This window comes from Hyaena hyaena, unplaced genomic scaffold (genome assembly GCF_003009895.1).
Source record: "Hyaena hyaena isolate Hyena2069 unplaced genomic scaffold, ASM300989v1 scaffold_86, whole genome shotgun sequence".
NCBI lineage: Eukaryota > Metazoa > Chordata > Mammalia > Carnivora > Hyaenidae > Hyaena > Hyaena hyaena.
Genome location: NW_024080721.1, coordinates 892686 through 920628, shown reverse-complemented (window position 1 = coordinate 920628; position 27943 = coordinate 892686). Strand labels below are relative to the sequence as shown.

Genomic DNA, 27943 nt, shown 5'->3' with positions numbered 1-27943 from the left:
AGCAAATCTGTACTCCTGCTTCCCCAGGTCCACGCCTCTGCCTCTTCTGTCTGCTCGTCCGGTGCATGCCCTGCGGAGCTCCCACACCACGTTCTTAAACGGCTGCTGTCCCTTTCCTGAGAGTGTGCTATTTGAAGAGTTTGCAACATTCAATTAGGGTAAGTGTGAAAAAAATTACCTTGTTTTTAAGTTAGAGAGCCTGCTTTCTAATACATAAAACCATACCCATCATTCTCCTCTTGTAAATAATTAAGAAGTGGTATTAGGTTGTTTAATGATGCTCAGCTCCAAGGCTACTTCCTCCATGCAGGCCTCCTTGCCATCCCTTTGATGATAAACCCCCACCTTCATTCCCCCATCCCAAAGGGTGGGCCAGTTGAGGGAGAAAGATTGAGACAGGGCCTGACCCAGGTTCCCAGACACCAGGTTCTTAATTAGCCACCAGAGCTATTCTCCCAAAGAAACTTACGAAGGGATGTTTCAGGCAAAGCCCCCCCCCCCCCTTTTAAACGTTTATTTTGAAGAGAGAGAGAGCACGAGCAGGGGAGGGGCAGAGAGAGAGAGAGGGAGACACAGAATCTGAAGCAGGCTCCAGGCTCTGAGCTGTCAGCACAGAGCCGGACATGGGGCTCGAACTCATGAACCATGAGATCATGACCTGAGCTGAAGTCGGACGCTGAACCGACTGAGCACCTCCAGGTGCCTTTAGTGCTCAGTCTTTTGCCCTGACCCAGTGTGGTCTCTGGGGACTCTCAAGTACCACTGCCAACCAAGGAAAGGGGGGCAAGCTGACCGTCTTCCTTTGGATATTTCCTCCACGTCCGGAGGTCCACAGCTTCCCAAAGTGGGTCTGACGGCTCCCAAAGTGGGGAAAGGTGACCCCAAGGTGCGGAGTCCCAGGCTGCTCTGCCCCAGCAGTTCCCTGAGATGCCAAAGGGGAGTTCCGGAAAAAAACGCCCAGTGGGCTCAGAGATATGACCTCCTGGCTCAGTGCACCGAAATGCCTCTGAGCCCCACAATCCATAACCGTCCCTGGAGCGAGGAGGGTATTCTGTGCTCCATTCATGGAGTGGGGACCCCTAACCTGGCCTTGGGGTTCAGATTCTCCTGTGCCACCCTGGTCGAGTCTGTGCCCCCAGCCCCCCTGCAAAGCCTCACCTGCCTAAGGGGCGTGGCAGTTGTTTGATGAAGGAATAAAGGAGGGAATTGTGTCATTCTGTGGGGGTGCCAGGGGTAGCCTCCAGGCGATGGAGCTGACTCCTTACTTGGGGAGGCAAAGGGCCCACGGGCGTGGGGGATGTTGGATTTGGGGCTGGTGGCTCTTTGGCTGCCCGGACAGCCACTCCAGTGTCCTGCTAGATCCAGCCCGCTGGGCCTCTGGGCTGCTTTGTCCCCTGCCGCAAGCCTAGGCCCCTAGGCTGCCCGGCTGAGGCCAGAGAGGCCTCCCACAGGCAAGACGGAGCTCCTCAGTCATTGTCTGCCTCCGTCTCTGGCCACAGGGAGAAAGCCTGTGGTCCCTGCTCACACTGCCTTGGTATTAACACCCCTCTACAGGGGCTGGAGGAAGGGGTCCTCTCCAAGGAAGGATTTGCAAGACAGGACACTGTGGATTCCAGGAAGGGGCGGGGTTGAGAGTGGGGTGGGGGAGACGGTCTGTTGTCTGATTTCCCAGAAAGCTTAGGACACCTGTGGAGACACCCAGAGTTCCCACTGCTGCGAGCTGTGCAATGCCAAGGGCACTGGAGAAGAGGCAGGGATGAAAAAGGAAGAGGAAGTCTGAGTGGGAAACGGAGAGGGGAGGGGAGGACAGAGATGTGACGGGGGGGGGGCGGGTGGCATTCCCACCAATGGTCTCACTGCATTAACATGAGCATTTTCCCAAAAGGCAAACGCGCGTGGGTAATCGGGAGAACACGGCAGAGCAGTCACGCGTGCGGGAGCCGCAGGTCCTACCTCAGCTTTGCCAGTGACTGTGAACATCCCAAATTTTAAACCGAGAGAGAATGAAAGGACCTACCCCACCACCTCCAAGAGCACGGTGTCCCCGGACATTTGAGTCACGCCATGCTTTGGTTTGGTGCCAGGCAGGTGTACTAGTCTGCAAGGTTTGCGGGGTGGGGGGAGGGGGGGGCTTTTGTCCTTTTGGGATGGGACCCTTAGCAGCAGAGGCCCTGGCTGGGGGGACAGCATTGCAATGGGCTATCACTTCGGGGCTTAGACGTCTGTTCCCAGGTGTACTTCCTGACCTTGAGATTTGAGCCATGGCACATAGTAATCACGGTTGGCATTTCACAGTTTACATACACGTTTTTTTATTAGGGCTGGAGCCATGAGCAAGTGACCTATGCGATCACACAGGGCTCTGCTCTTAGAAAAGCCCCTCACTCGGTTTAATGCTCTGCTGTTGTCACTCTTAATAGTTTTACATTCTTAATTCTTGAAATTCTTAATTAACTTTGAACATAGGGCCTCACAAATTCATTTTGCATGGGGCCCTGCAAACTGTGTGGTCCGGTCCTGTTTTTTTCTCTCACTTGCCCTCCAGAGCCATCACAGTAGAGGAGCCTGGAATGGATCATTACCCCACTTCACAGATGGGGAAACTGAGTCCCTGGCAGGGCATGGTGAAGCCAAGACTAGACTTGGCCTCCACAGTGAAGTCCGGGGCTGTCTTCTCTCTTGGGGCTCTCTCTCAATGAGTGGATGGGTGGTGGCTTCCTTCCCCTTCACACACCTGCCTGGGGTGTTTCCAATCCTCCCAAACCCGCATTCCATCTCTTATTTCATTTCCTTTCATTAAAAATACCAAGATCATTTGCTCACCTGCCAATGAGGTGCTCCTGGGGGTTGGGGCCCCCCTGGATGGCTCCTCCTGTCCGGTCCCCCGAGTAGGCCGCTGTGTCCCCAACACTCTCCACCCTGTCTCTGAGAGCCTGCAGCCAAGTACTTTGTCCTCTCCTGGAGAAGGCTCCCTGTGAGGCATTCCTGACCTTCAGACCCGCCTCGGCCCAGAGCTGGCGCCATGCCCATGACAATCACTTCCTGGCTGGGTGTTTACCTTCCTGGGCTCCAGGGGCCCAGTCAAGGTGGAGGCTGAACACCTGCCCGGAGGATACAGGAATGCAGGTGCTACCCATGGTCAAGGCCAGGAACGGCTACTACCAAACCCTGGTGCAAGGTAACCCCAATGGTCCCTTGGCACACCTGATCCCCCCCGTCCCCAGCATTGGCTAGGCAGCCACACAGCACTCAAATCTGAAGCTTGGGAATGGGATCAGGGTCCCCAAGTGTTCCGTTCACTTCTTGCGCATTGCCGTCATGCCTCAGCTTGATCACTTCCAGGCGTGGGACACTCGCTGTTTTGTGAGGGAGCTTGCTCCATTATTATTATTATTATTGTTATTATTACTAGTAGCTACCTTCTATTTGGTGACAGGTACCTAGCTAAGTACTTTATGTAATTTTTGTGTACTCTCTATGAGCAGAGAATTATACCCATTTTAAGAAAGCCAGAACAGAGGCTCAGAGAAGTTGATTATCTTGCCCAAGGTCACACAGATTCAAAGGAGCCCAGTTGGTACTAGAACCTGGATTCTTCACTGCTACCATCATTTTCCAGGTTTCATTGTCAGAATGTTCATTTTTTGTAAAGTCAAATCAGCCATTGCTGGCCACACATTAACCCCAGACATGGTGGCTTGAAACAGCACACATTTGTCATCTCCTAGTTTCTGTGGGCCAGGGATCAGGGCACAGCTTAGGAGGTTCTCTGCTCAGGGTCTCCCACAGGCTGTCATCCAGATACTGGCGGGGCTGGGATTGTCTGTGAGAGCGCCACTGGAAAAGGGTCTCCTGCCATGCTTACGAGGTTGGTGGCAGCATTCAGTTCCTTGTGGGCTGTTGCGCTGAGGACCTCAGTCCCTCACTGACTCTTGGCCTAAGGCCACCACATGGGCCTCTCTACTGTGACACCTTGCCACCAGGAAGATGTAGTCACCATCTTTTGTAGTCTTCTCACTGAAGGAAAAGCCCATCACTTTTGCCTTCTTCTACTCATTAGGAAAAACTTGTCAGCTGCAGCCTGCATTCAAAGGTAGGGGATTACACAAAGACATGAATACCAGCAGGTAGGGATTGCGGAAGGAAGGAAGGAAGGAAGGAAGGAAGGAAGGAAGGGAGAAGGAAAGAAAGGAAAGAAAGAAGGAAAGAAAGAAGGAAGGAAGGAAAGAAAGAAGGAAGGAAAGAAAGAAGGAAAGAAGGAAGGAAGGAAGGAAGGAGGGAGGGAAGGGAGAAAAAGAAAAGAAAAGAAGAAAAGAAAAGAAAAGAAAAGAAAAAGCAGACCATCTTTGAAAAGCTATCAACCCCAGCCATCTGATGGCCACAAAACATTGGTTTCTATTTTGCCTCTGAAAACCAGATAGAAGTAGTCTCTTATCCATCCATCCATCCATCCATTCATCCACCTATTTACCCATCTACCAGTCTATTCTTCCTTCCTTCCTTCCTTCCTTCCTTCCTTCCTTCCTTCCTTCCTTCCTTCCTTCCTTCCATCCATCCATCCAAACATCCCTTAATTCAATCAACAGACATTTCAGCAAGACACTGTAAGCCAGACCCCATATTAGGCTTAGAAGATACGAGAATAAACACAGTTATTCCCACTTGCCCTCACTGTCCCCCACCACCAAAGGCTCCTGGTTGAGCTTCCACATAGACAGGCAATTCAGGGAGTGTCCATCGAATGAGCTGTTCTTCAGGAGCACCTTTCCTTCCACTGGTCCTTGGATGCTACGCTTCTGTAACTCCTTTCCTTCCTGCTCACTCCCCTTTCACTGCTGCCTTCATTGAAAACCCTTATCTTAATCAGATCTTATGTGCAAAGTGTTACGGTAGCCCCGGCATGCCTGTGTGTGTGAGTGCATCTGTGTAGGGTTACATCTGATTTTCTTGGCATTTTTCTTTCCCCCTTCCTCATTAGCAGTTTTCTTGTCTTCCCTTAGCGCTCAAGGGAAGTGGGCCTGAAACTTTTTGGAGATACCCCTTCTGCCACATGCCCAGTGCCCAGTGCCCAGTGCCGGGCTGAGTCTGCAGTAGAGCAGACATTTGGGGGGGTGCCTGGTGGAGCGAGAGCAGGGAAGAGCAGGAATGTTACACTCCTGCATGGGCAGGGCCGGAGGGACACCGGGGAAACATGGGCCCTGGCCCTACCTGCTTATGGCTCCCGTCTCCTGACCCTGCTCCCCAGGGCCCAGGGCTGAGTGAGTGAGCCCTCAAGAGAGATGACGAGGTCTGTGGGATTTACATCTTGAGGAAGTCAGTGGATGTCTTAGGAGTGGAACTGTCAAATCTTTCATATGGGAGACCATTTATTTCATACCTTCGGTGAGCACCTAGTACATATAATTACTGTGCTGGGCCCTGGGGATACCACTGGGAGCGTCTCGAAGGGGAATCTAATTTCTTTTTTTTCTCTCCACCAATCCGTCTCACTGCTTCAGAATAGGCCTCCAGCAGCTCGTATCCTGACTAGTGCAACGTCCTTTAAACAGGTCTCCTGGCTCAATTGCTTCCAGTCCTTCCCACTCCATCCCACTCAGTGTGCCATGTGAGTCTGCTAACAGCCCTGATCTTGTCACTTTCTTTCTCAAAAACATTTTACATAACCCCTGCGAACAGTTTCATGTGCATTAGTCTAGAAATGTTCACTCTGTACATAACCTCTCTCTCTCTCTCTCTCACACACACACACACATACACACACACACACAAACACACCTGTATTTTCCTTAGGTGGGGTCACAGCATGTGCACACTGTTCTATGTTGTCTTGGTGGTTTTCCAATTCTGCACACATTGGAGTCCTTCACTCTTTAAGGACCAGCTACTACTTGCTGTAAGAATATTCTGGGATGATACTGAGTGCCATGGACTGAATGTTCGTTTCCCTCAAAATTCGTATGTTGAAAACTAACCCCTAAAGTGATCGTATAGGAGGTGGGGTGTGAAAGGTGATTAAGTCATGAGAATTCTGTCTATGAGGGACCTATAGACTCTTTACAAAAAAGACCCTGGAGAGCTCCCTTGCCCTTCCACTATGGCCATCTATGAACCAGGAAGAGGGTCTCACCAGACACTGAATCTGCCAGTGCCTTGATCTTGAACTTCCTACTCTCCAGAACTGTGCAACATAGATTTCTTTTGTTTGTAAGCACCCCTAGTCTATGGTGTTTTGTTATAGGAGTCCAAATGGACTAAGGCACTGAGAAAACCCTTTCAAGACCTGAGCTGTTCTTGATCAGAAGCTTTTGTGATGTTTTCTGGGTGATAACTTTGAATAGATCATTAATGGAGTTAATAATCACAAAATAATCAATTTAGAGTGACTATTACAAATGTGCATTGGCAGGAATTGAATATTCAAGTGTACTAAGTTGAATTCCTTATTAAGAGAATTTCTTTTAAGATTATCTAACTTCCTGTGTTTTAAATGTTTTAAATTAAAAAAAAAATTATAGTGGTTATTTTAAAAATACGTTTGTAATATATAAAGACCTGATCAGGGAATAGAACTGAGCAGAAGCATGAATAATTATCATGATATCTATCGACCACCTCTGGGCCAGGCTCTGTTCTAAACACTTTACGCAAATTAGTTTGTTTAATGATCACTATGGTCTTTTTTTTTTTTTTTTTTTTTTTACAAATAGTTTATTGTCAAATTAGTTTCCACATAACACCCAGTGCTTATCCCCACAAGTGCCCTCCTCCATGCTCATCCCCCCTCCCCTCCACATCCATCAGTCCTCAGTTTGTTTCTCACCCTTCAAGAGTCTCTCATGGTTTGCCTCTCTCCCTTTCCCCCACCATTTCCCCCCTTCTTCTCTCCCTTGTTCCTCAGTTAAGTTCCTCCTAATCCTCCTATATGTGCAAACATATGTTATTTGTCCTTCTCTGCCTGATTTATTTCTCTCAGCATAACACCCTCAAGGTCCATCCATGTTGCTACACGTGGCCAGATTTCATTGTTTCTCATTGCCATGTAGTATTCCATGGTATAGATAAACCACATCTTCTTGATCCATTCATCTGTGGATGGACACTTAGGCTCTTTCCATGTTTTAGCTATTGTGGAGAGTGCTGCTATGAACATTGGGGTACATGTGCTCCTATGCCTCAGCATTTCTGTATCCCTTGGGTAAATTCCTAGCAGTGCTATTGCTGGGTCATAGGGGAGTTCTATTGTTAGTTTCCTGAGGAACCTCCACACTGTTTTCCAGAGGGGCCGCACCAGTTTACATTCCCACACTATGGTCTTTTTTTAAACATTTAATTTATTTTTTAATCTACATCCAAGTAAGTTAGCATATAGTGCAACAATGATTTCAGGAGTAGATTCCTTAATGCCCCTCACCCTCACCCATTTAGCCCATCCCCCACCCACAACCCCTCCAGTAACCCTCTGTTTGTTCTCCATATTTCAGAGTCTCTTTTGTTTTGTCCCCCTCCCTGTTTTTATATTATTTTTGCTTCCCTTCCCTTATGGTCATCTGTTTTGTATCTTAAAGTCCTCATATGAGTGAAGTCATATATTTGTCTTTCTCTGACTGACTAATTTTGCTTAGCATAATAACCTCTAGTTCCATTCACATAGTTGCAAATGACAAGATTTAATTCTTTTTGATTGCCGAGTAATACTCTATTGTGGGTATCTATATCTATATCTATATCTATATTTGTATATATATCTATATCTATATCTGTATGTATATATATATCTCACATCTCCTTTATCCATTCATTTATCAAGGACATTTGGGCTCTTTCCATACTTTGGCTATTGTCAATAGCGCTGCTATAAACATTGGGGTGCCTGTGCCCCTTCAAAACAGCATACCTGCATCCCTTGGATAAATACCTAGTAGTGCAATTGCTGGGTTGTAGGGAGTTCTATTTTTAACTTTTTGAGGAACCTCCATACTGTTTTCCAGAGTAGCTGCACCAGTTTGCATTCCCACCAGCAGTGCAAAAGAGATCCTCTGTCTTTGCATCCTCATCAGCATCTATTGTTGCCTGAGTTGTTAATGTTGACCATTCTGACAGGTGTGAGGTGGTATCTCATTGTGGTTTTGATTTGTATTTCCCTGATGATGAGCGATGTTGAGCATTTTTTCATGTGTTGGTTGGCCATCTGGATGTTTTCTTTGAAGAAGTGTCTATTCACGTCTTTTGCCCATTTCTTCATTGGATTATTTGTTCTTTGGGTGTTGTGTTTGATTAAGTTCTTTATAGATTTTGGATACTAACCCTTTATCTGATACGTCGTTTGCAAATATCTTCTCCCATTCCATTGGTTGCCTTTTAGTTTTGCTGATTCTTTCCTTCACTGTGCAGAATCTTTTTATTTTGACGAGGTCCCAATAGTTCATTTTTACTTTTGTTTCCCTTGCCTCTGGCGATGTGTTGAATAAGAAATTGCTGAGGCCAAGGCCAAAGAGGTTTTTGCCTGCTTTCTTCTCTAGGATTTTGATGGCTTCTTGTGTTATATTTAGGTCTTTCATCCATTTTGAGTTCATTTTTGTGTCTGGTGTAAGAACGTGGTCCAGGTTCATTTTTCTGCATGTTGCTGTCCGGTTTTCCCAGCATCACTTGCTGAAGAGATTGTCTTACCCCATTGGATATTCTTTCCCGTTATGTCAAAGGTTCGTTGGCCATATGTTTGTGGGTCCATTTCTGGGTTCTCTGTTCTGTTCCATTGATCTGAGTATCTGTTTTTGTGCCAGTGCCATACTGTCTTGATTGATGATTACAGCTTTGTAATACAGCTTGAGGTCCAAGATTGTGATGCCTCCTGCTTTGGTTTTCTTTTTCAAGATTGTTTTGGCTACTCAGGGTCTTTTCTGGTTCCATAAAAATGTTAGGATTGTTTGTTCTAGCTGTGAAGAATGCTGGTGTTATTTTGATGGGGGTTGCATTGAATATGTAGATTGCTTTGGGTAGTATTGGCATTTTAACAATATTTGTTCTTCCTACCCAGGAGCATGGAATATTTTTCCATTTTTTTGTGTCTTCTTCAATTTCTTTCATAAGCTTTCCATAGTTTTCACTGTGTAGATTTTTCACCTCTTTGGTTAGATTTATTCCTAGGTATTTTATTTTTGGTACAATTGTAAATGGGATCGATTCCTTGATTTCTCTTTCTGTTTCTTCATTCTTGGTGAATAGGAATGCAACTGATTTCTGTGCATTGATTTTATATCCTGCAACTTTGCTGAATTCATGGATCAGTTCTAGCAGTTTTTTGGTGGACTCTTTTGAGTTTTCCATATAGAGTATCATGTCATCTGCAAAGAGTGAAAGTTTGACCTCCTCCTGGCCAATTTGGATGCCTTTAATTTTTTATGTTGTCTGATTGCTGAGGCTAAGACTTCCAATATCTGAATAAACAGTGGTGATAGTGGACATCCGTGTCTTGTTTCTGACCTTAGCAGGAAAGCTCTCAGTTTTTCCCCATTGAGAATGGTATTAGCATTGGGTCTTTCATATATGGTTTTTATGATCTCGAGGCATGAATCTCCTGTCCCTACTTGAGGGTTTTTATCAAGAAAGGATGCTGTATTTTGTCAAATGCTTTCTCTGCATCTATTGAGAGGCTCATGTGGTTCTTGTCCTGTCTTTTATTAGTGTGATGAATCACATTGATTACTTTGCAGATATTGAACCAGCCCTGCATCCCAGGTATAAATCGTGGTGAATCATTTTTTTAATGTATTGTTGGATCCAGTTGGCTAATATCTTGTTGAGGATTTTTGCATCCATGGTCATCAGGGAAATTGATCTATAGTTCTCCTTTTCAGTGAGTTCTTTGGTTTTGGAATCAAGGTAATGTTGGCTTCATAGAAGGAGTTTGGAAGTTTTCCTTCCATTTCTATTTTTTTGGAACTGCTTCAAAAGAATAGGCGTTGGGGCACCTGGCTGGCTCAGTTGGTTAAACGGCTGACTTCGGCTCAAGTCATGATCTCATGGTTCGTGGGTTCGAGCTCCGCTTAGGGCTCTATGCTGACAGCCAGCTCAGAGCCTGGCGACTGCTTCAGATTCTGTGTCTCCCTCTCTCTCTAACCCTCCCCTGCTCACGCTGTCTCTCTCTCTCAGAAATAAATAAAACATTTAAAAATTTTAGAAAAGAATAGGTGTTAATTCTTCCTTAAATGTTTGGTAGAATTCCCCTGGAAAGCCATCTGACCCTGGACTCTTGATTTTTGGGAGATTTTTGATTACTAACTTAATTTCTTTCCTGGTTATGAGTCTGTTCAAATTTTTTATTTCTTCCTGTTTCAGTTTTGGTAGTTTATATGTTTCTAGGAATTTGTCCATTTGTTCCAGATTGCCCATTTTATTGGCATATAATTGCTCATAATATTCTCTTATTACTGTTTTTATTTCTGCTGTGTTGGTTGTGATCTCTTGTCTTTCATTCTTGATTTTATTTATTTGGGTCCTTTCCTTTTTCTTTTTGATCAAATTGGCTAGTGTTTTATCAGTTTTGTTAATTCTTTCAAAGAACCAGCTTCTGGTTTCGTTGATCTGTTCTGTTTTTTTCATTTTGATAGCATTGGTTTCTGCTTTAATCTTTTTTATTCCCTGTTTTCTGCTGATTTGAGGTTTCATTTGCTGTTCTTTTTCAAGCTCTTTAAGGTGTAAGGTTAGGTTGTGTATCTGAGACCTTTCTCCCTTCTTTAGAAAGGCCTGGATTGCTGTATACTTTCCTCTTATGACTGACTGCCTTTGGTTCATCCCAGAGGTTTCGGGCTGTGGTGTTATCATTTTCATTGGTTTCCATGTACTTTCTCATTTCCTCTTTAACTTATTTGTTAGTCCATTCATTCTTTAGTAGGATGTTCTTTAGTCTCCAAGTATTAGACACCTTTCCAAATTTTTTCAGGGCGCCTGGGTGGCTCAGTCGGTTAGGCGCCCGACTTCAGCTCAGGTCATGATCTGACAGTTCATGGGTTCAAGCCCCACATTGGGCTCTGGTGCTGACAGCTCAGAGCTGGGTGGGACCCAGTTTCAGATTCTGTGTCTCCCTCCCTCTCTCTACCCCTCCTCCACTCATGCTCTCTCTCTGTCTCAAAAATAAACTATAAAAAATTAAAAAAAAATTTTTTTTCTTGTCGTTGATTTCGAGTTTCATAGCATTGTAGTCTGAAAATATGCACAGTATGATCTTGATCTTTTTGTACTTGTTGAGGGCTAATTTGTGTCCCAGTATGTAACCTATTCTGGAGAATGTTCCATGTGCACTGGAGAAGAATGTATATTCTGCTACTTTAGGATGAAATGTTCTGAATATATCGATTAAGTCCATCCAGTCCAGTGTGTCATTCAGAGCCATTGTTTCCTTGTTGATTTTCTGTTTAGATGATCTATCCATTGCTGTAAATGGGGTGCTGAAATCCCCTACTTTTATGGTATTATTATCAATGAGTTTCTTTATGTTTGTGATTAATTGATTTACATATTTGGGTGCTCTCACATTTCAAGCATAAATGTTTACAATTGTTAGGTCTTCTTGGTGGATAGACACCTTAATTATGATATAAAGCCCTTCTTCATCTCTTATTACAGTCTTTATTTTAAAGTCTAGATTGTCTGATATTAAGTATGGCTACTTTGGCTTTCTTTTGTTGACCATTAGCATGATAGATGGTTCTCTATCTCCTTACTTTCAATCTTAAGGTGTCTTTAGGTCTAAAGTGGGTCTCTTGTAAACAGCATATAGATGGATCTTATTTTCTTATCCTTTTTGTTACCCTGTGTCTTTTTTTGGAACATTTAGTTCATTGATGTTTAGAATGAGCACTGAAAGATCAATTTATTGCCATTATGTTTCTTGTAGAGTTGGAGTTTCTGGTGGTATTCTCTGATACTTTCTAGTCTTTGTTGCTTTTGGTTTTTGTTTGTTTGTTTATTGCTTTTTGTTTTTTCTCCCTTCAGAGAGTCCCCCTTAAAATTTCTTGCAGGGTTGGTTTAGTGGTCATGAACTCCTGTAATTTTTGTTCGTCTGGGAAACTTTTAATCTCTCCTTCTATTTTAAACAACAGCTTTGCTGGGTAAAGAATTCTTGGCTGCATATTTTTCCAGTTCAGCACATTGAATATATCCTACCACTCCTTTCTGGCCTGCCAAGTTTCTGTGGACAGGTCTGCTGTAAACCTGATCTGTTTTCCCTTGTAGCTTAAGGACTTTTCCCTTGCTGCTTTCAAGATTCCTTCCTTGCCTGAGTATTTTGTGAATTTGACTATGATATGCCTTGTTGATGGTAACATCACTATGGTCTTATGAAAGAGCCAGATTTACAGAAGTTCAGTAGCTTGCCCAAGGTCACTTGAAATTTCCTGAACATACAGAAATGCTGAATATATATATATATATATAACATATATCATATTTGCTCTTAAATACATATTTGATCTCAAAAGTAAGAAAGGCAAATCTCCAGGTGCCATTCTTAGGCAATTCTATATCTACCCTGGCAACCTAGTTTATTCGGGGCTGTACACACATGGCCAGGGTATATTCTTGTTTTAAGATCTCAGCAACGGGAGAACAAGAATAAAAACTTTGCACCTGAATACAGCAGAAAGTCTAGAAAGGAATTATGTCTCAGGAGTAAACAAACAAACAAACAAACAAAAGTCTCAGGTCTTGAGTAGAAAGAGGATCACTGGCAAGAAATTAGAGAACAAGGTGGGTTTGCACACTGAGTTCAAGCTTTTGCCACTTACAAAGCACAGAAACCCTAAGATAGAAATTGAGAAAAAAATGTTGAGAAACTGTGAACCCTTAAGACTTAGGTGGAGACAACTATGAGGCATATCCACAATCTGGGGCACTTTTGGGGGCACCTCCATCACCACACCCAAAAGTTAATCCCCAGTGAGGATGAGCTCATACACAAAAATTATAAAACATTTGGGGAAGACCAATAAGAGAAATAAATGAATATAAATAATTGAAACATTAGTGTAACCAATCATAAAACATTTGAGGAAGTCCAATATGAAGAAAAGCATTGCATAAGAATGAAAGAGTTGACATATGAGGAGATGGAAACAAAAAACAAAGTCTGCTTCAAGTGCTTAAAGAGGTTAAGTAGTAAACTATATAAAACAAGAATAGAAAATTAATGTTTAAAATTAGGACTTTATTTTTTAGAGCAGTTTTAGGTTTGTAGCAAAATTGAGAGGAAGGTACAGAGATTTCTCATTTATCCCCTGCCCCCACCCATGCAGAGCCTCCCCCACTGTCACCAACTCCCACCAGAGTGGTATCTTTGTTACAACAGATGAATCTACACAGACACATCATTATTATCCAACATCCATAGCTTATGTGGGGATTCACTCCTAGTGGTGTACATTCTGTGGGCTTGAATGAATATATAATGACACATATCCATTATTATGATATATTAGAGAACATTTTCACTGCAGGAAAAAAAAGCCATTTATGTTTCCCTTACTCACTCACCCCACCTCTACAATCCCTGGCAACCACTGATCTTTTTACCTTCTCCATTGTTCTGTCTTTTCCAGAATGTCACACAGTTGGAAACCCACAGTGTGGAGCCTTTTCAGAGTTCCTCCTTTCACTTAGTAATATGCACTATGTCTTTTCATGGCTTGATAGCTCATTTGTTCTTAGGGTGGAAGAAAACAATTTTTTTAAAAAAAGTAGTTTCAAAGAAGAACTAAATAGAAATTGCTGAAATAAAAAAAAAAAAAAGATGTTGCCTTAAAAAATGTTTACCTGTAAGGCACCTGGCTGGCTCAGTTAATAGAACATGTGACTCTTGATCTCGGGGTTGTAGTTTTGAGCCCCATGTTGGGTGTAGCGATTACTTAAAAATAAAATCTTAAAAAAGAAAAAACAGCTTAGCTAGACACAACTTTAGATTTGGTCATTTGGATAATATATCTGCCTTCTCTGGCCTCTGTAGCTCTTGTGCTTGTCTTTTCCCCTCAGATGAATAATCAGCACTTGGAGCTCTGGGACCTCATCCATGACCCCTCGTCATCTCCTCCCCAGGTTAGCATGGTGTTGGCTACATAGGATGTATCTGATGAATACTTTTGAACAGTTAATCAATTGACCCTTTGGAATCAAATGTAAGTTAAATTTGAATGCTGAATCAAACCCATTTTTAAACTTTTTTTAAGCTTATTTATTTATTTTGGGGGATATGGGGTAGAGAGGGAGGGAGAGAGAGAATCCCAAGCAGGCAGGCTCTGTGCAGTGAGTGCAGAGCCCAACATGGGGCTCAAACTCATGAACCATGAGATCATGACCCGAGAAGAAATCAAGAGTTGGACACTCAACCTACAGAGCCACCCAGGCACCTCAAGCCCATTTCTATAAGGTCTTTAGGTCTTTTTAAAACCATACTTCCACACTCAGTGATCTGGCCAGGATAGAGTTAAGACCTACCCTTAAGCCACATTTTAAAGTCTTTCATTATATTACTTATCATTGTTTTTTAAGATAATGCCTTCTTAAACTAATAATATTCATAAGCACCTGGAAGAAGGAAGTAAATAAATATCATTGTCATCCCACTAATTAAAATGAACTAAAATTAATTAGTTTTGTTCCATGCACTGTGCTAAGTTTGGAGGTATAGCAATACATATTTTTATATAATTTTTGTTTATTTTTATATAGATTTTTTTTTATTTCTAGGAGAGAGAGAGACAGTGTGAGCAGGGGAGGGTCAGAGAGAGAGGGAGTCACAGACTCTGAAATAGGCTCCAGGCTCTGAGCTGGCAGTCAGCACAGAGCCCGACGCGGGGCCTGAACCCACGAATCGCGAGATCATGACCTAAGCAAAAGTCGGACACTTAACCGACTAAGCCACCCAGGCACTCCTATTTTTATATAGATTTTTTAGTGTACAATAAACACATTTATAAAAGTGGGGCCCTACCTTGTATGCCATCATGTATCCACTTTTTCTACTTCACACAATCCTAGCATTTTCTCATGTATTACCTAATCTATAAAACATGATTTAAAAATTTTTTAATGTTTATTTAATTTGGAGAGAGAGAGACAGAGATATAGCATGAGTAGAGGAGAGGCAGAGAGAGAGAGGGAGACACAGAATCCGAAGCAGGCTCCAGGCTCTGAGCTGTCAGCACAAAGCCTGATGCAGGGCTCAAACTCATGAGCCATGAGACGACCTGAGCTGAAGTCAGATGCTCAACTGACTGAGCCACCCAGGTGCCCCTTTAAAACATGATTTTAATTAATCGATACCTAATATTCCATTTTATGGGTGGGTAACAATTTCATTAGCCAGTCACCACACCTACACTTCACCCACTTTTAAAACACCTCTTCTGTGGCCCAGTGAGTTAGCTGGAAGACAAGAAGAACTTAGTAAAGGCACCAGCTTCAAGATGACTCCCAAGCCTCCCACATGTGGGGTATGAGTCAGAGCTAGGAGGCTGGGTTTACTGGGCCTTTCACATAGGCTGGCCTTCGAGTGGGACTTTTTTCGAGGAAAAATTCAAAGTCAGACTGTCTCTCTGAGAACAGTGAGAGGGCTCTAGACCAGAGCAGGAGGGAGAGCCCAGAACCCCCAATCTAGGGGACAGTTCGCTGTCAGAGAAACCTGACCCCCGGGAGAGAATGTGTCAAGGTGTGTCTGCACCTGGCTCTGAGCTTCTGGATCTGTCTGGAGGTAACTGTGAAAAGACTTTGTTCCGAGGTGGGAAGGGGAGCAAATTAGGAAGACCTCCCTCACCCCTGGTCCTAGGCTACAACAGAAAGTTTAGCCCCTTAAACTGAGCCGGACTGCCTTTTGATTTTTCCAGCTCCTTCAGCCTCACCCACACTGTCTGGCGGTGGACTGGGGTGAGGTGAGCTATAGAGGTGGCCCCAACGTACAATGGTTCAACTTAGGATCTTTTAGCTTCAAGATGGTGTGAAAACAATATGCATTTGGTAAAAACCCTACATGGAGTCTGGAATTTGGATCTTTTCCCGGGCTAGTAATGTACAGCCAATCCTCTCTTGTGAGGCAGGTCAGGAGCAGCTCCCAGCCAGTGACCACGAAGGTCAATGACTGGTACGTCGACCACCGTTCTGCGTCCACAGAGCTGCTCTGTCACTTTCAGCACAGTATTCAATACACGACATGAGATAATCAACAGCTTGTTATAAAATGGGCTTTGTGTTCAATGATTTTGCCTTAGATGATCAGCCCAACCTGCGGGCTAACGGAAGTGTTCTGAGCACGTTTAAGGTGGGCCAGGCCAAGCTAGGATATTCGGTAGGTTAGGTGTATTAGATGCATTTTCAGTTTATGGTGTTTTCAACTTATGATGGGTTTATTGGGATGTATTCTCAAAGAAACTCTGTATTTTCTGGCTGTATACATGCGAATGACTCATCCTTCTGGGAATGAACCCATGGTCCATGCAGTCTTAGGCTTGGTTGTAGTGGGCACAGAAGAAAAGGGCTCTTTGCCAGGTCCCAGAACCTAGCGAGTCCTTGCCACGTGCCAGAGGCTGGATTAGGATATTTAAGTGGGGGTTTATCTTGTATAATCTTCGCGGCATTGGCCCTGCCTGGAAGGGCAGCTTCATCCATTCACTCAGTTGATGAGCACTGATGGAGCACCAGTGATATACCAGAAACTTCTCTTGATACTGGGTTTTAGTAGCAGGTGAAGCATATAGTCTCTGCTCTCATGCAACTTGGGATCTACTGTGATATTTTTTCTACCACTTTTCAGAGGAGGAAACTGGGGTTGAAGGGGTCAAGAAGGATGCCTTCCTTACCCAGCTGGCCCCGGAGGAACCAGAAAAGGAGCCGAGTCAGGCCTGGCTCTAGCCTTTGCCCGTGCCCTCCCTGTACTTCCAAATCGTCCCAGGCCTTGGGAAGCTTGTTCCCTGCTGTGTACACATTTTGCTTGCTGCATCCGTTTCAGAAGCAAGCTTGACCCAGGCTGTCCTTGGCTCATTCTGATCCACTATGACTATAGTGCTGAGACCTGGGCAGACTTCCTCTGGTTAATGAGTGCCAGCGCCCTAACTGGGCCAAGGCTGGGCCTGTAAACTGGCATCGCCCTGGAGCGTGTTGGCAGATGAGTGGGTGACAGAAATAGGGCCTCCCGTAGATATATATTTAGGCACTGGCACAATAGAGGAGGCCCTGAGACTCGAGATGAGCCCTGAGGAACACAGTGTTCTAGAAGCTGGAGGGCTACTGCCTTTGCTATAGATCCTGACTTCCCACCCAGGTGCCAGGATCTGACTTGGAACCTTCTTCAAAAGCTGACGATCAGCTTTTCTTGGAATTGACTCACCGGCTCCTTTGTTAACATAAACAAGAGCTCTTCTGTGCAAGGTAATTATGAAGTGATAGAGCGATATTGGGAATGTCTTAGACAATGGCAGTTCTAAAGAGCAGGACAGCTCATCACCCTCAGCCCCCCTGTCATGACACCCACTCTGTTCTTGGGGTGCCCAGAGTCCCTGCTGGATGGGGAAAGATGTGGAGAAGGCTCCAGTGGTCAGCTTAGGAAAACTCCTAATTCTGCCCCCAAGTGATCTCTGGTCTGGACTTCCAGAAGGCAACTCAGTGGTCCTGTACTAACATGGAAATCAAGAAAGCTCTTCTTAGCCTGGGGGGCAGGAATCCCAGCCAGCAAGGCACTGGGCCCAAGCTGATTTGTTGAACCCATTGGAAATAGGGTTTTCTTGGGAAAAGAAGCTGCCAGGCTTGTGGCCCCCCATGCTTGCTTTGCTGGTGGTCGGTGGTCCCGGTGCAGGTAACTTCCTGCTCTTCGGAGAGCTGGTATTTCAACATGGTAGCCAACAGGCAGACATTCCCCCCCCCCCAAACTAACCCCCAAGAACAAGGGCTGTTCCTCTGGGAAAAGCTGCAAAGTGTGCCTCTTGCCTCGTCCTCAGAATTCTTGGTTCTCACTTATTACTAGAGGCTCTTGGAGAGCAGGGATCAGTGTTTATCTGTGCGTCTAGAAGATGCTCAGTGCAAATCTGTAAGCTGCCGAAGCATCTTCCTGGAGGGGCATGTGGAGGCCTTTGGGTTTGAAAGGAGCCCATTGGTTGTCCTCCCAGCAGGAGAGAGAAGGCCAGCTGGACTGCTTGCTTTTTCTGAGAAAGCCTTCTCGATGTGCGTCTCGGCCGTGGGTCCCATGGCAGCAGGTTAGAGGTGTGGGCTCTAGAATCTGGCAGCTCCGGGCTCACACCTATCCACCCACACCACGCACTCCAGGAGGTCACCTCCTGCCTCCCTGCCTCTACCTCTCAGTTTCCCTACATTTGAGATGGCGGCACGAAAGCCAGCCTTGTGGGCTGCGTGGGGAGACGTGAGCTTCCTTCTGTAAGATGCTTTGCACTGGGCCTGGGCCCCACAAGACCTCAAGCCATGTCAGCTGCTGGTTCCTTTGGGTGGGACCATCCGAAATCACCATGATTCAACTGTTTTTGGCCTACAATATGGTGGTTTCTCATGGCTCAGCCTGACATTGTCACCTCGCCGACCGCCTGGATGCTGGCACCTGAGGCTGGCTTGTGCTGAGGGCCCTGTCCTCCCCTCCCCCAAGGAGTCAGCCCCTGCTGCAGATGGAGGGGCCTGTGTGGTCACCTCCTATAGCTCCCTTCTTGCCACGTGGGGAGATGGAACCCAGGGAGGTAGGTTCTTGCCCCGAGATACACAATCTAGTCCTAGGACTAGAATCTGATGTTGCGACTCCTAATTCAATTCTCTTCCTGCTATGTTGGTTTCAAGCTGCTGCCATGACCCAGAGCTGGGCCCAGATGGGCCAGGTACCAATACCAGGTGCTAAAGCACCAGAAGTGTAACAAGGTTCTGGAAGACGGTATTTTCTGGAACTCCACCCTGAGTCAGTATTGTGGGGAGTTAGAAGTGTCTTTGGTCCCAGCTCTGACACTTAAGTGTTAGTGAGCTCAGTTTCCTCATCTGTACAATGGGATAAAAGTCGTGTCTATTTTGTAGGGGTTTCACAGGCATTAAATAAGTGAATATTTATAAATAGTATTATAAATATTAACGTTTATAGGGGTACTTGGGTGGCTCAGATAGTTGAGTGTCTGACTCTTGATCTCGGCTCAGGTCATCATCTCACAGGAAGGTCACCTGCCTTCCTGTGTCTGCGTTGGCTTGAAATACACATGGGGCAAAAACTTAGCCTAGCAGCCCGAGGGGGACTGGGTTAGCACGCGTCCGCAGCCTCCCTTGTCCATGCCAGCCTCTCTTCACACAGAGGCATGGCTCTCAGCCTCACAGGTTTTCAGAGGACCAGGCATTGATGGGAGCTTTTGTGAGGTCAGATAAGGCCACCCCTGTGGAGTGCTCAGGCGAGTCCTTGTCCTAGTGAGCACCATTCGGTGTTTGGTAATAAAGTTAACCACCCTGTCCCCACTAGAACACAAACTCCACAAATCCAGGGATCTCTTTTATTTTTTTAATTCACAAAGCATCCTGAGTTTCTAGAACAATGCAGGGCACAAGGTAGAAGCACAATAAATATTTGCTATTAGGAATGAAGAAATTTGTCCCCACCCTATAGGAGAGCAGAGTCTAAGGAAAGAATCTGGAAAACAGTGCAAGCCTGGAAGCTTGTGATGGATTCATCTTCTGCACCCCCCCCCCAGCACTCTGCCCTCCCCCCTCCCTCAACAGTTACCTGGAGCCCGAAGAGAGACTTCCTAAAAAATAAATCAGGTTAGATCGCTGCCTTGCCTAAACAAATCTGAAATCTTCCCATTGCCTCCAGGCTAAAATCCAGCTCTGACGGTCAGTAAGCACAGGTTCAACATTAGTCATCCGGAAATGCAAATCAAAAAAACCACAGCGTGATGCCACTTCACACCCTGTAGGATGGCTGTTATCAATAAAACACAATAACCAGTGTTGCGTTGAGAGATTGGGAATCTTGACATGGCTGGTGGGAATGTAAAGTGTTGCAGCTGATGTGGAAACAGTCAGGCAGTTCCTCGAGAAGTTAAACATAGTTACCATATGACCCAACAGCTCCCCTCCTACGTAAATACCCAAGACACACACCCAGGACACTGTTGATCAGTTTTCTAGAGAAAATCTTTTTTTCTAGAGAAGATCTTTCTTCCCCGTTTCATTTTTATTTTTAATCCCATTTGATTCTTTCCCATCTACATTTCATTTCTTTTAATTAGCATTTATTTTTGAGAGACAGAAAGAGACAGAGCACGAGCGGGAGAGGGGCAGAGAGAGAGACACACACAGAATCCGAAGTGGGCTCCAGGCCCTGAGCTGTCAGCATGGAGCCCAGATGCCGGGCTCAAACCCTCGAGAGCCGTGAGATCCTGACCGGAGCCAAAGGCGGATACTTAACCAGCTGAGCCACCCAGGCGCCCCTCCCATCCACATTTCATAACAAGGTTTCAATTTAGCCACGCTTCCCTCTACTAAACTGCATGTTCCTGGATTACAGTTTACAGGTCTAGACTGTATCAAGAAGATTTAGCTCTTCCACCCACGTTTAGGCAACCACACATTTTCACGTTGGCAGCATTTGCCTTTATTAGTTTTATTTTGTTATATTGGCCTAACAATAATATTCATTGTGGATTGAATAAAATACTGATAGAATGCAGTCACTTCTCAAAGATGTCGAATTAATTTTTAAATAGAGAGTACCTGTACGTGGTAGGAAACGGAGATACAGAGAAGACGATGCGTGCTGCTTACTGCTCACCCCACTTTCCGGTTCCCCTCCCCTAAGGCCTGTGGCAGGCAGCGCTCCCCAGGAAGCAGGCTCTGAAATGGACGGGAGGTTTAATGAGCATACCTCCTGGGGTGCGTGGGAGGGGAGGGCAGTGACGCAGTCTCTGGGGAGCCACAAGTCTCTGGCGAGCGCTGGAGCTGGGCCGGTCCTTCAGAGTGGGCAGATGGAGCCCTTCCTGGGGTATGACCTTGGTTCTTTGCAGCTACTGGCAGTCCCGTCCCTCCTCTGAGCTGACAGCTCTCCCTGAAGCTGGGGGTGAAGTCCCCCTGAAGGGGAGCCAGGTGGCCTGGCACAGGGACCCCTGTCACCCACCGTCACCAAGTTATGTCCAGCTCTCCCTACCCTTTATGGCCACATACTTATTTTTTTCTTTTATTTTCTTCTACGTCCGGAAGACCCTTCCAGCCCAGGTGAGGTGTCAGGAGCCTCTGTCTTCCACTCCCTGAACCCCCTCCCTGCCCCGGTTCCATTCCCTGCACCCCCTCCCTGATCCAAGGGGGGAGCCCACATGGTGGGTGTAGCTCAGGCAGCCTGGGGACGGGAGCCTTGAGAACCCAGGCTTTTTTCCCCCACTTTTCTTTTTTTTTAATTTTTGCTAAGGCAACTTTCTAGGGCTCTGCAGTTATAAAAAAAACTCAACTCCCATGTGTCATTTTCTGGCAGCCGGACAGCGGCGGAGCGCCCCTCAGCAAGCGCTCTTTCCCCACTCAGGGTTTAGCATTTGATGGATGTGTTGGGTTTGGGAAAAGCAGTTGAAGGTTATCACGAATCTGTCGTAAGGAGGTTTGTTAACTTCTATTAAAAATATGGCACAGAATACTCTTTTCCGAAGACCTTGTCTCAAATGTCTGACGCATACACGCTGCCAGGCTCTATGAGAGTCACGTGCATGATTGGCAGACAGGGTCCTGGAATGTAATAAAGGAGGATGAGCCCCCACTGGGAAGAAGGACACGCCACCCCAACGTCAGGCGGCTTGCCTGTGGGATGAGCAGCATCTGCCTGGGGGGTGGGTGTGGCCCTGTCCATCTCAGGATGTGAATGCGAGACTCACCTTCCTGTCCTGTGCCCTCCCCAAGCCCCATGGCGTCTTCCCCCAGCCTGCAGAGGGACACAGTGTTCCAGTCGGGAGTCCATGCCTACAGGATCCCCGCTCTGCTGTACCTGCCTCAGCAGAAGACACTGTTGGCCTTCGTGGAACAGCGGATAAGCAAGAAGGATGAGCATGCGGAGGTGATCGTCATGCGCAGAGGAAGCTACGACGCAGCCACCCATCGGGTCCAGGTAGGGCAGGGTGAGGCTGCAGCTGTTGGGAATCCAGGTGCCGTTCCATCCTCAGATGGCTGGTGTCTGGAGAGCCGAGGGACAAGACACACTGAATCCCAAGAGGCACCCAGAGACCCCTCAGAGATGGGGCAGAGAAGATGTCTCCAGGGGATCACCTAAATCTCCCATGGGGTCACCACGAGCACGTCCAGCTGGCCTGGCTGTGTCTGCTTTCTTGCATGACGGCACAAGTCAAGCAGGGAAACTGATGTTCGGAAAGCTCCCTGCATCCCTGGAAACCCAAGGGAGGAGTAGTTTAGTGTCACATAGCTGAGGGGGGTGGTGAATCCTTGCAGTAAAATTAACCTGTGGAGCAGGGAAAAGATTGGAGATTCCCAAAGGTTGGCTTGTAGACCAAGTGTGTAGTTTCGATGAAGACACCCCAGGCTGGCTTATCACATTTGAAGGGCTTAATATACTCTTGTCATTACCCTGTGGCCTTTATTAAACCGTAGCAAGCCAGAGCATGGGGTTGGAAGCTGATGGACTCGGGGTCAAGGCCTGGTTCTACCACTTATCAGAGACATGGGCTTGGGCAACACCTCCACGCTGTCTAAGTCTCTCATTCTCCAGATGGGAGACAGAGTAACACCTGTCCCCTGGTAACACCTGCCCCCGGGAGTTAGGGATTAGTTAGATGGCATAGCAGACATCATGCTCTTGGCACGGTGTCTACCGCTGGACCTGTTCATTGGTGGGGAGCTATTAGTGGATGGAGAGAGAGGTCGGAGCTGCCGCACGTACAGCGCAGACTCGGGAACTGTGTGTGGAAGCTCGTTGTGGGTCCTCAGTACTGTGGTGCCGTCCCTCCTAGGCTGCATTAATAGACTATGATGTGTAGGAAATGGGAGGTGACTGTCATATTCTGCCCCGCCCTGCTCAGACTACTGGAGTTACTCTAAGGCTTTCATTTTTCTTTTCTTTTCTTTTTTTTTAATTTTCTTTCTTTTTTTTAAAATATTTTATTTATTTCTAGGAGAGAGAGAGAGAGAGAGAGAGACAGCATGAGCAGGGGAGGGTCAGAGAGAGAGGGAGTTACAGACTCTGAAACAGGCTCCAGGCTCTGAGTTGGCAGTCAGCACAGAGCCTGACTCGGGGCTCGAACCCATGAACCGCGAGATCATGACCTAAGCGAAAGTCGGACGCTTAACCGACTAAGCCACCCAGGCGCCCCATAAGGCTTTCATTTTTCAAGAATGGGAAACTGGAGCGGGCTGGGAAGTGGAAGGAAGCAGGGTGAAGCTGGAATGGCCATGCCCGAATCCTCTTTGTGTGTCACGGTCAGGCACGCTGCACTGCAGGTGCTCCGTAGTGGGTGTTGCTGGAAATGGCAGCGGTAGCCACGCAAATGAAGAGGGTGCCGCCTTGGAGGGCGATGGAGGGGCTCGGGCTCCGGCCGCTCTGGGGGAGGCGTTGTACGATGAATGGGGGCTGCGTGACCTTTGATTTTTACCCTGTGGGATCCTCCACCGGCCCATCTCCCCACACTGCAGTCACTGTCACTGTCACTGGCCATCTCAAAGTTGTCCCTCTCCTCCCTCCTCTCTCCTCATATTCAGTGGCACGCCCAGGAGGTGGTGGCCCAAGCCCAGCTGGAGGGCCACCGGTCCATGAACCCGAGCCCCGTGTACGACGAGATGACGGGAACCCTCTTCCTCTTCTTCATTGCCATCCCAGGGCAGGTGTCTGAGCACCACCAGCTGCACACCAGGGTTAACATGACGCAGCTGTGCCAAGTCACCAGCACCGACCACGGGAAGTCCTGGAGCCCGGCCACAGATCTCACCAGCCTTGCCATTGGCGCAGACCACAAAGAATGGGCCACTTTCGCGGTGGGTCCGGGGCACTGCCTGCAGCTGCACAACAAAACGCAGAGCCTGGTGGTGCCTGCCTACGCTTACCGGAACCTTCACCCACTCAAGCGGCCCTCCCCATTTGCCTTCTGCTTCATCAGCCACGACCACGGGCACACATGGCAGAGAGGGAACTTCGTGGCCCCAGACACTGTGGAGTGCCAGGTGGCCGAGGTCGGGGGCGCAGAGCAGAGGGTGGTGTATCTCAATGCCCGGAGCCCCCTTAGAGCCCGGGTCCAGGCCGAGAGCACCAATGAGGGGCTCGACTTCAAGGAGGCCCAGCTAGTGGAGCAGCTGGTAGAGCCTCCACATGGCTGCCATGGGAGCGTCATCAGTTTTCCCAGCCCGCGTGCAGGGGCTGATGCCTCGGAGAAATGGCTGCTCTACACTCACCCCACCGACCCAGGGCACAGGGTCAACCTGGGCGTGTACCTCAACAAGAGGCTCCCGGGCCCCACAGCCTGGTCGGAGCCCACTCTGCTGGCCACCGGCAGCTGCGCTTACTCAGACCTCCAGAGCATGGGCACCGGCCCCGATGGGTCACCCCAGTTTGGGTGTCTGTACGAGTCGGAGAATTACGAGGCGGTCACCTTCCTCATGTTCACCCTGAAACAAGCCTTCCCAGCTGAGTTTTCGTCTCCGTGAGCCAGCTGTGTGCCATCCAGGAAGGGCTCCTGCAGGCCCGGAATCCCCCTTCCTCTTGAACACCCCAAGTGAGAGGCTTAGGGTTCCCCTCCCTCCCCTTCCGCCCCCCCTCGCCCCCCCGGGCTTCAGCGGCCAGCTCTCAGCTCCCTTCACTCAGAGTGTGCGGAGAGGTCTGCCTCTTGGCTCTTTTTCTTCTTTGATGTTTCGGTCTTTCTCAGGGATTCGATTTTCAGCCCAGAGGTTGAAGGAACCTGGCTTCCCTCAGCCCCTCGGCAGGGAAGGCAGGGAGACGTCGCTCTGCATGGCTCAGCCTGCCTGCTGCCCCCCAGCCCCCGCTTCCGTGCAGGTCTGTATCAGTGGCCGAGTCCAGCCCTTTTCTTCTTGGTAAACGCTCATTATCTTCCTGGGAAAAGACTGAGACAAAGATGTAAATTAGCAGAAGAGTGTGTGTGTATGTGTGTGTGTGTGTGCGCGCGCGCGCTCACGAGCGCATGTATGTGCATGTGTGTGCGTGCTGTGTGTGCATGTGTGTGTGCACATGTGCATGTGTGTTGTGTGTGCACGTTTGTACATGTGTGTTGTGTGTGCACGTTTGTGCGTGCGTGTTCTGTGTGCGTGTGTGTGTGTGTGTGTGTGTGAGTGTGTGTTCTCGATGATGCTTTAGAGCAGACAGCGTGGGAGACAGCTTTGCAGGGAGGTAAGGGGGTCCAGGAAAATTAAGTTAACTCCTGAAGCTGCAACAAATCAATACAAACTTGGTGGCTTAAAACAACAAAAGTGTATTCTCTGACTGTTCTGGAGGCTAGAGGTCCAAAATCAAGGTGTCAGCAGGACCTGGGGAGAACCCTTCCTTGCCCCTTACGGCGTCTGGTGACCCCAGGTAGTCCTCGGGTCTCAGCTACCCGTGTCTTTGAATGGCCTTCTCCCCTTCTCCTGTGTTTTCTCTTCTGTCTCTTATACAGACACCTGTTGGTGGATTTGGGGCACACCTGGGTAACCCAGGGTGATCCTTCACTCAATTATCTTTGCATAGACTCTTTTCCAAAAAATGTCACTTTCACCAGTTCTGAGGGTTAGAACACAGATCTATCTTTCGGAGCCACCACTCAACCTGCTATAGTCATCCATCCTAAGGTATTTTTGTACAGGTGATGTGGCTAAAGGTAGGAATGAAATTCAGATGAATCAGAGAATTCAGAAGAGTGAAGGGGACAGGAGGTGCTGGGCTGCTGGATGTGCGTCTGTGGCACAGAGCTGCTCTGGGGCATTCAGTCTTTGCAATGACAGGCATGCCACTGTGGGAAGAGAGAGGGGCAGGGGTGTGCTTGTGTAGATAGAGCAGGGAGAAGGCCACTCTGGCTGTCATGAGGGTGATAACCTGAGGGGGGCAGGGCCTGGGTGGAAGGGGCTGACACTTCTTGTCATATGACCCAAGTCCACTTGCCCTCCTTGCCCCCATCAGAGGCCCTCCTACCGATTGGATCCATCTAATAGTTTGATGGCAGGGATCAATGACAACAGTCATTGGTTCTTGCAATGGAGCTGAGTCTCCATGTGGCCACACAGTGGTTAAATGGGATTTTCACAGTGTAGGGAGCTGGAGGTGTGGCTTTTGTTCTGGGTGTTTCCTGGCCCTGGCCTCCTATCTGGGTGCTACTTCTCTGTGTGGGGATTTATGAAATCCAGCTGGAAAGGTAAGGAATTAGGGCCTGGTCATTGCTGGGGTGGAAAGCAAGCTCCTCTCCTTTGGGGATGCCACCTGCTGTCTTCTAAACCCTGTGACTTTAGCTATGCAGATGCCAGAGGCCCTGTCAAGAGAGTGAGGGCAAGGCTGTGTGGGCCAGGGGCAGTGTACTGTCAAGAGGTTTGGAGGTAGGGTGGCCCCAAAGTGTATTATCCAAATCAGGACCCTTTTGAGAGTGAAAGGAGAATGTTACGTATAATAACACCAAGACAGTGGGCATCAACCAGGACTGTCCGAGGTAAACTGAGAGCTTTAAGAGAGAAAAACCCACAGAGGATTGTATCAGGAGCTGGCCTCTGCTAACTACTCTGGAAAAGTCAGTCATCTGCTAAGGGTCTTGAGATGAGTCGGGAGTAAGATAAGACATCTAGACACTGCCAAGCTCAGACAATTATTCTCTTGGAGTCTCTCCATTCACAGAAGTCAGTGGGTCTCCATTACAAGTGCTTGTTAGAATTCCCTGGGGAGCTTTTAAACCATGATGATGCCTGGGCTCCAGCCCTGACCAACTGATTCGAAATCTCTGGTAGTGGCACCCAAGGATGAGTATTTTTTCAAATCTCCTCAAGTTATTCTAGTGAACATAAGGATCAAGAATTGCTAGCACAGATGATCTCTCAAGATTCTACTTCTAAATGTATACAAATATCAAAATCTTCTGACTTGAATAAAAAAAAAAGCAATGGTTGATTTGGTTAAAGTTGAACTTATCTATTCATTGAAAAATACCACTAAGAGAATGAAAAGAAAAGCCATAGATGGGGAGAAGATACTTATAACACATATGTCTGACAAAGGACTTGTAGATCCAAAATTTATAAACAGCTCCTACAAACCAACAAGAAAAAGACAATCCAATAAAAATGGGCAAAGGACTTGAACAGGCACTTCACAAAAGAGGATATCACAAAGGCTGCTAAACACATGGTCATCAGAGAAATGCCTGTTAAAGCCATCAGATACCCACTAGAATGACTACAGTGAAAAAGACTGACAACAGTAAATATTAGCAAGGACATAGAACAACTGGAACTCTCATGGATTTCTGGAGGAAGTGTAACTGGTATGACCATTTGGGAAAGCTGTTTACTAGTACCTACTAAAAGTGAACATGCAACTACTCTATGACCCAGCACTTCCTCTCTGCAGTATGTGTCTAAGAGACATGAATGCAAATAGCTGCCAAAGACATGTATAAGGATGTTTGTGGTAACTTTATTCGTAAGAGTCCCAAAGGGGAAATAAGCCAAATGTCAGTCGAAAACAGAATGGATAACCGAACTGGGCAGCATTCACGCAATGGGATAGTTCACAGTAATGAAAGAGTGAACTACTGCTACACACAAGAGCATGGTTGTTTTCCAGACATTATGTATTGAGTGCAGGAAGCCAGATTCAAAAGACTACAAACTTGATGACTCTATTTATATGAAGTTCAAGAACAGGCAAAACAAATCTGTGGTGTATAAGTCAGGAAAGTAGCTATTTCTGGAGAAGGAGAGCTGTTCACGGGGAGCTAGGAGTCTTCTGGGTGCTGGAAACATTCTACTATTTGATCGG

General features: G+C 46.9%; 1 protein-coding gene across 4 annotated transcripts; it reads left to right on the top strand.

Annotated features, from left to right (window-relative positions):
• The first annotated feature begins 126 nt into the window (after positions 1–126).
• NEU2 (neuraminidase 2) lies at positions 127–24639 on the top strand. 4 transcript variants are annotated; one of them, XM_039234565.1, is made up of 4 exons: positions 127–158; positions 14023–14085; positions 21895–22099; positions 23701–24639. In XM_039234565.1, exons 2-4 carry the CDS (start codon positions 14060–14062, stop codon positions 24637–24639), a joined length of 1170 nt encoding a protein of 389 aa, XP_039090496.1. In that variant the 5' UTR covers positions 127–158; positions 14023–14059. The 4 variants fall into 4 exon arrangements, with proteins under 4 accessions (XP_039090496.1, XP_039090495.1, XP_039090494.1 ...); XM_039234564.1 differs by lacking the exon at positions 127–158 and adding an exon at positions 2363–3178; XM_039234563.1 differs by lacking the exon at positions 127–158 and adding an exon at positions 5520–5605.
• Positions 24640–27943: the final 3304 nt, after the last annotated feature.

Bases quoted from the DNA above. Each gene is read 5' to 3' on its own strand.
- NEU2 (XM_039234565.1), top strand. From the start codon at position 14,060: ATGACCCCTCGTCATCTCCTCCCCAG. The intron at 14,086-21,894 runs GTTAGCATGGTG...GCCCTCCCCAAG, and splicing joins CCTCGTCATCTCCTCCCCAG to CCCCATGGCGTCTTCCCCCA. The intron at 22,100-23,700 runs GTAGGGCAGGGT...CCTCATATTCAG, and splicing joins CAGCCACCCATCGGGTCCAG to TGGCACGCCCAGGAGGTGGT.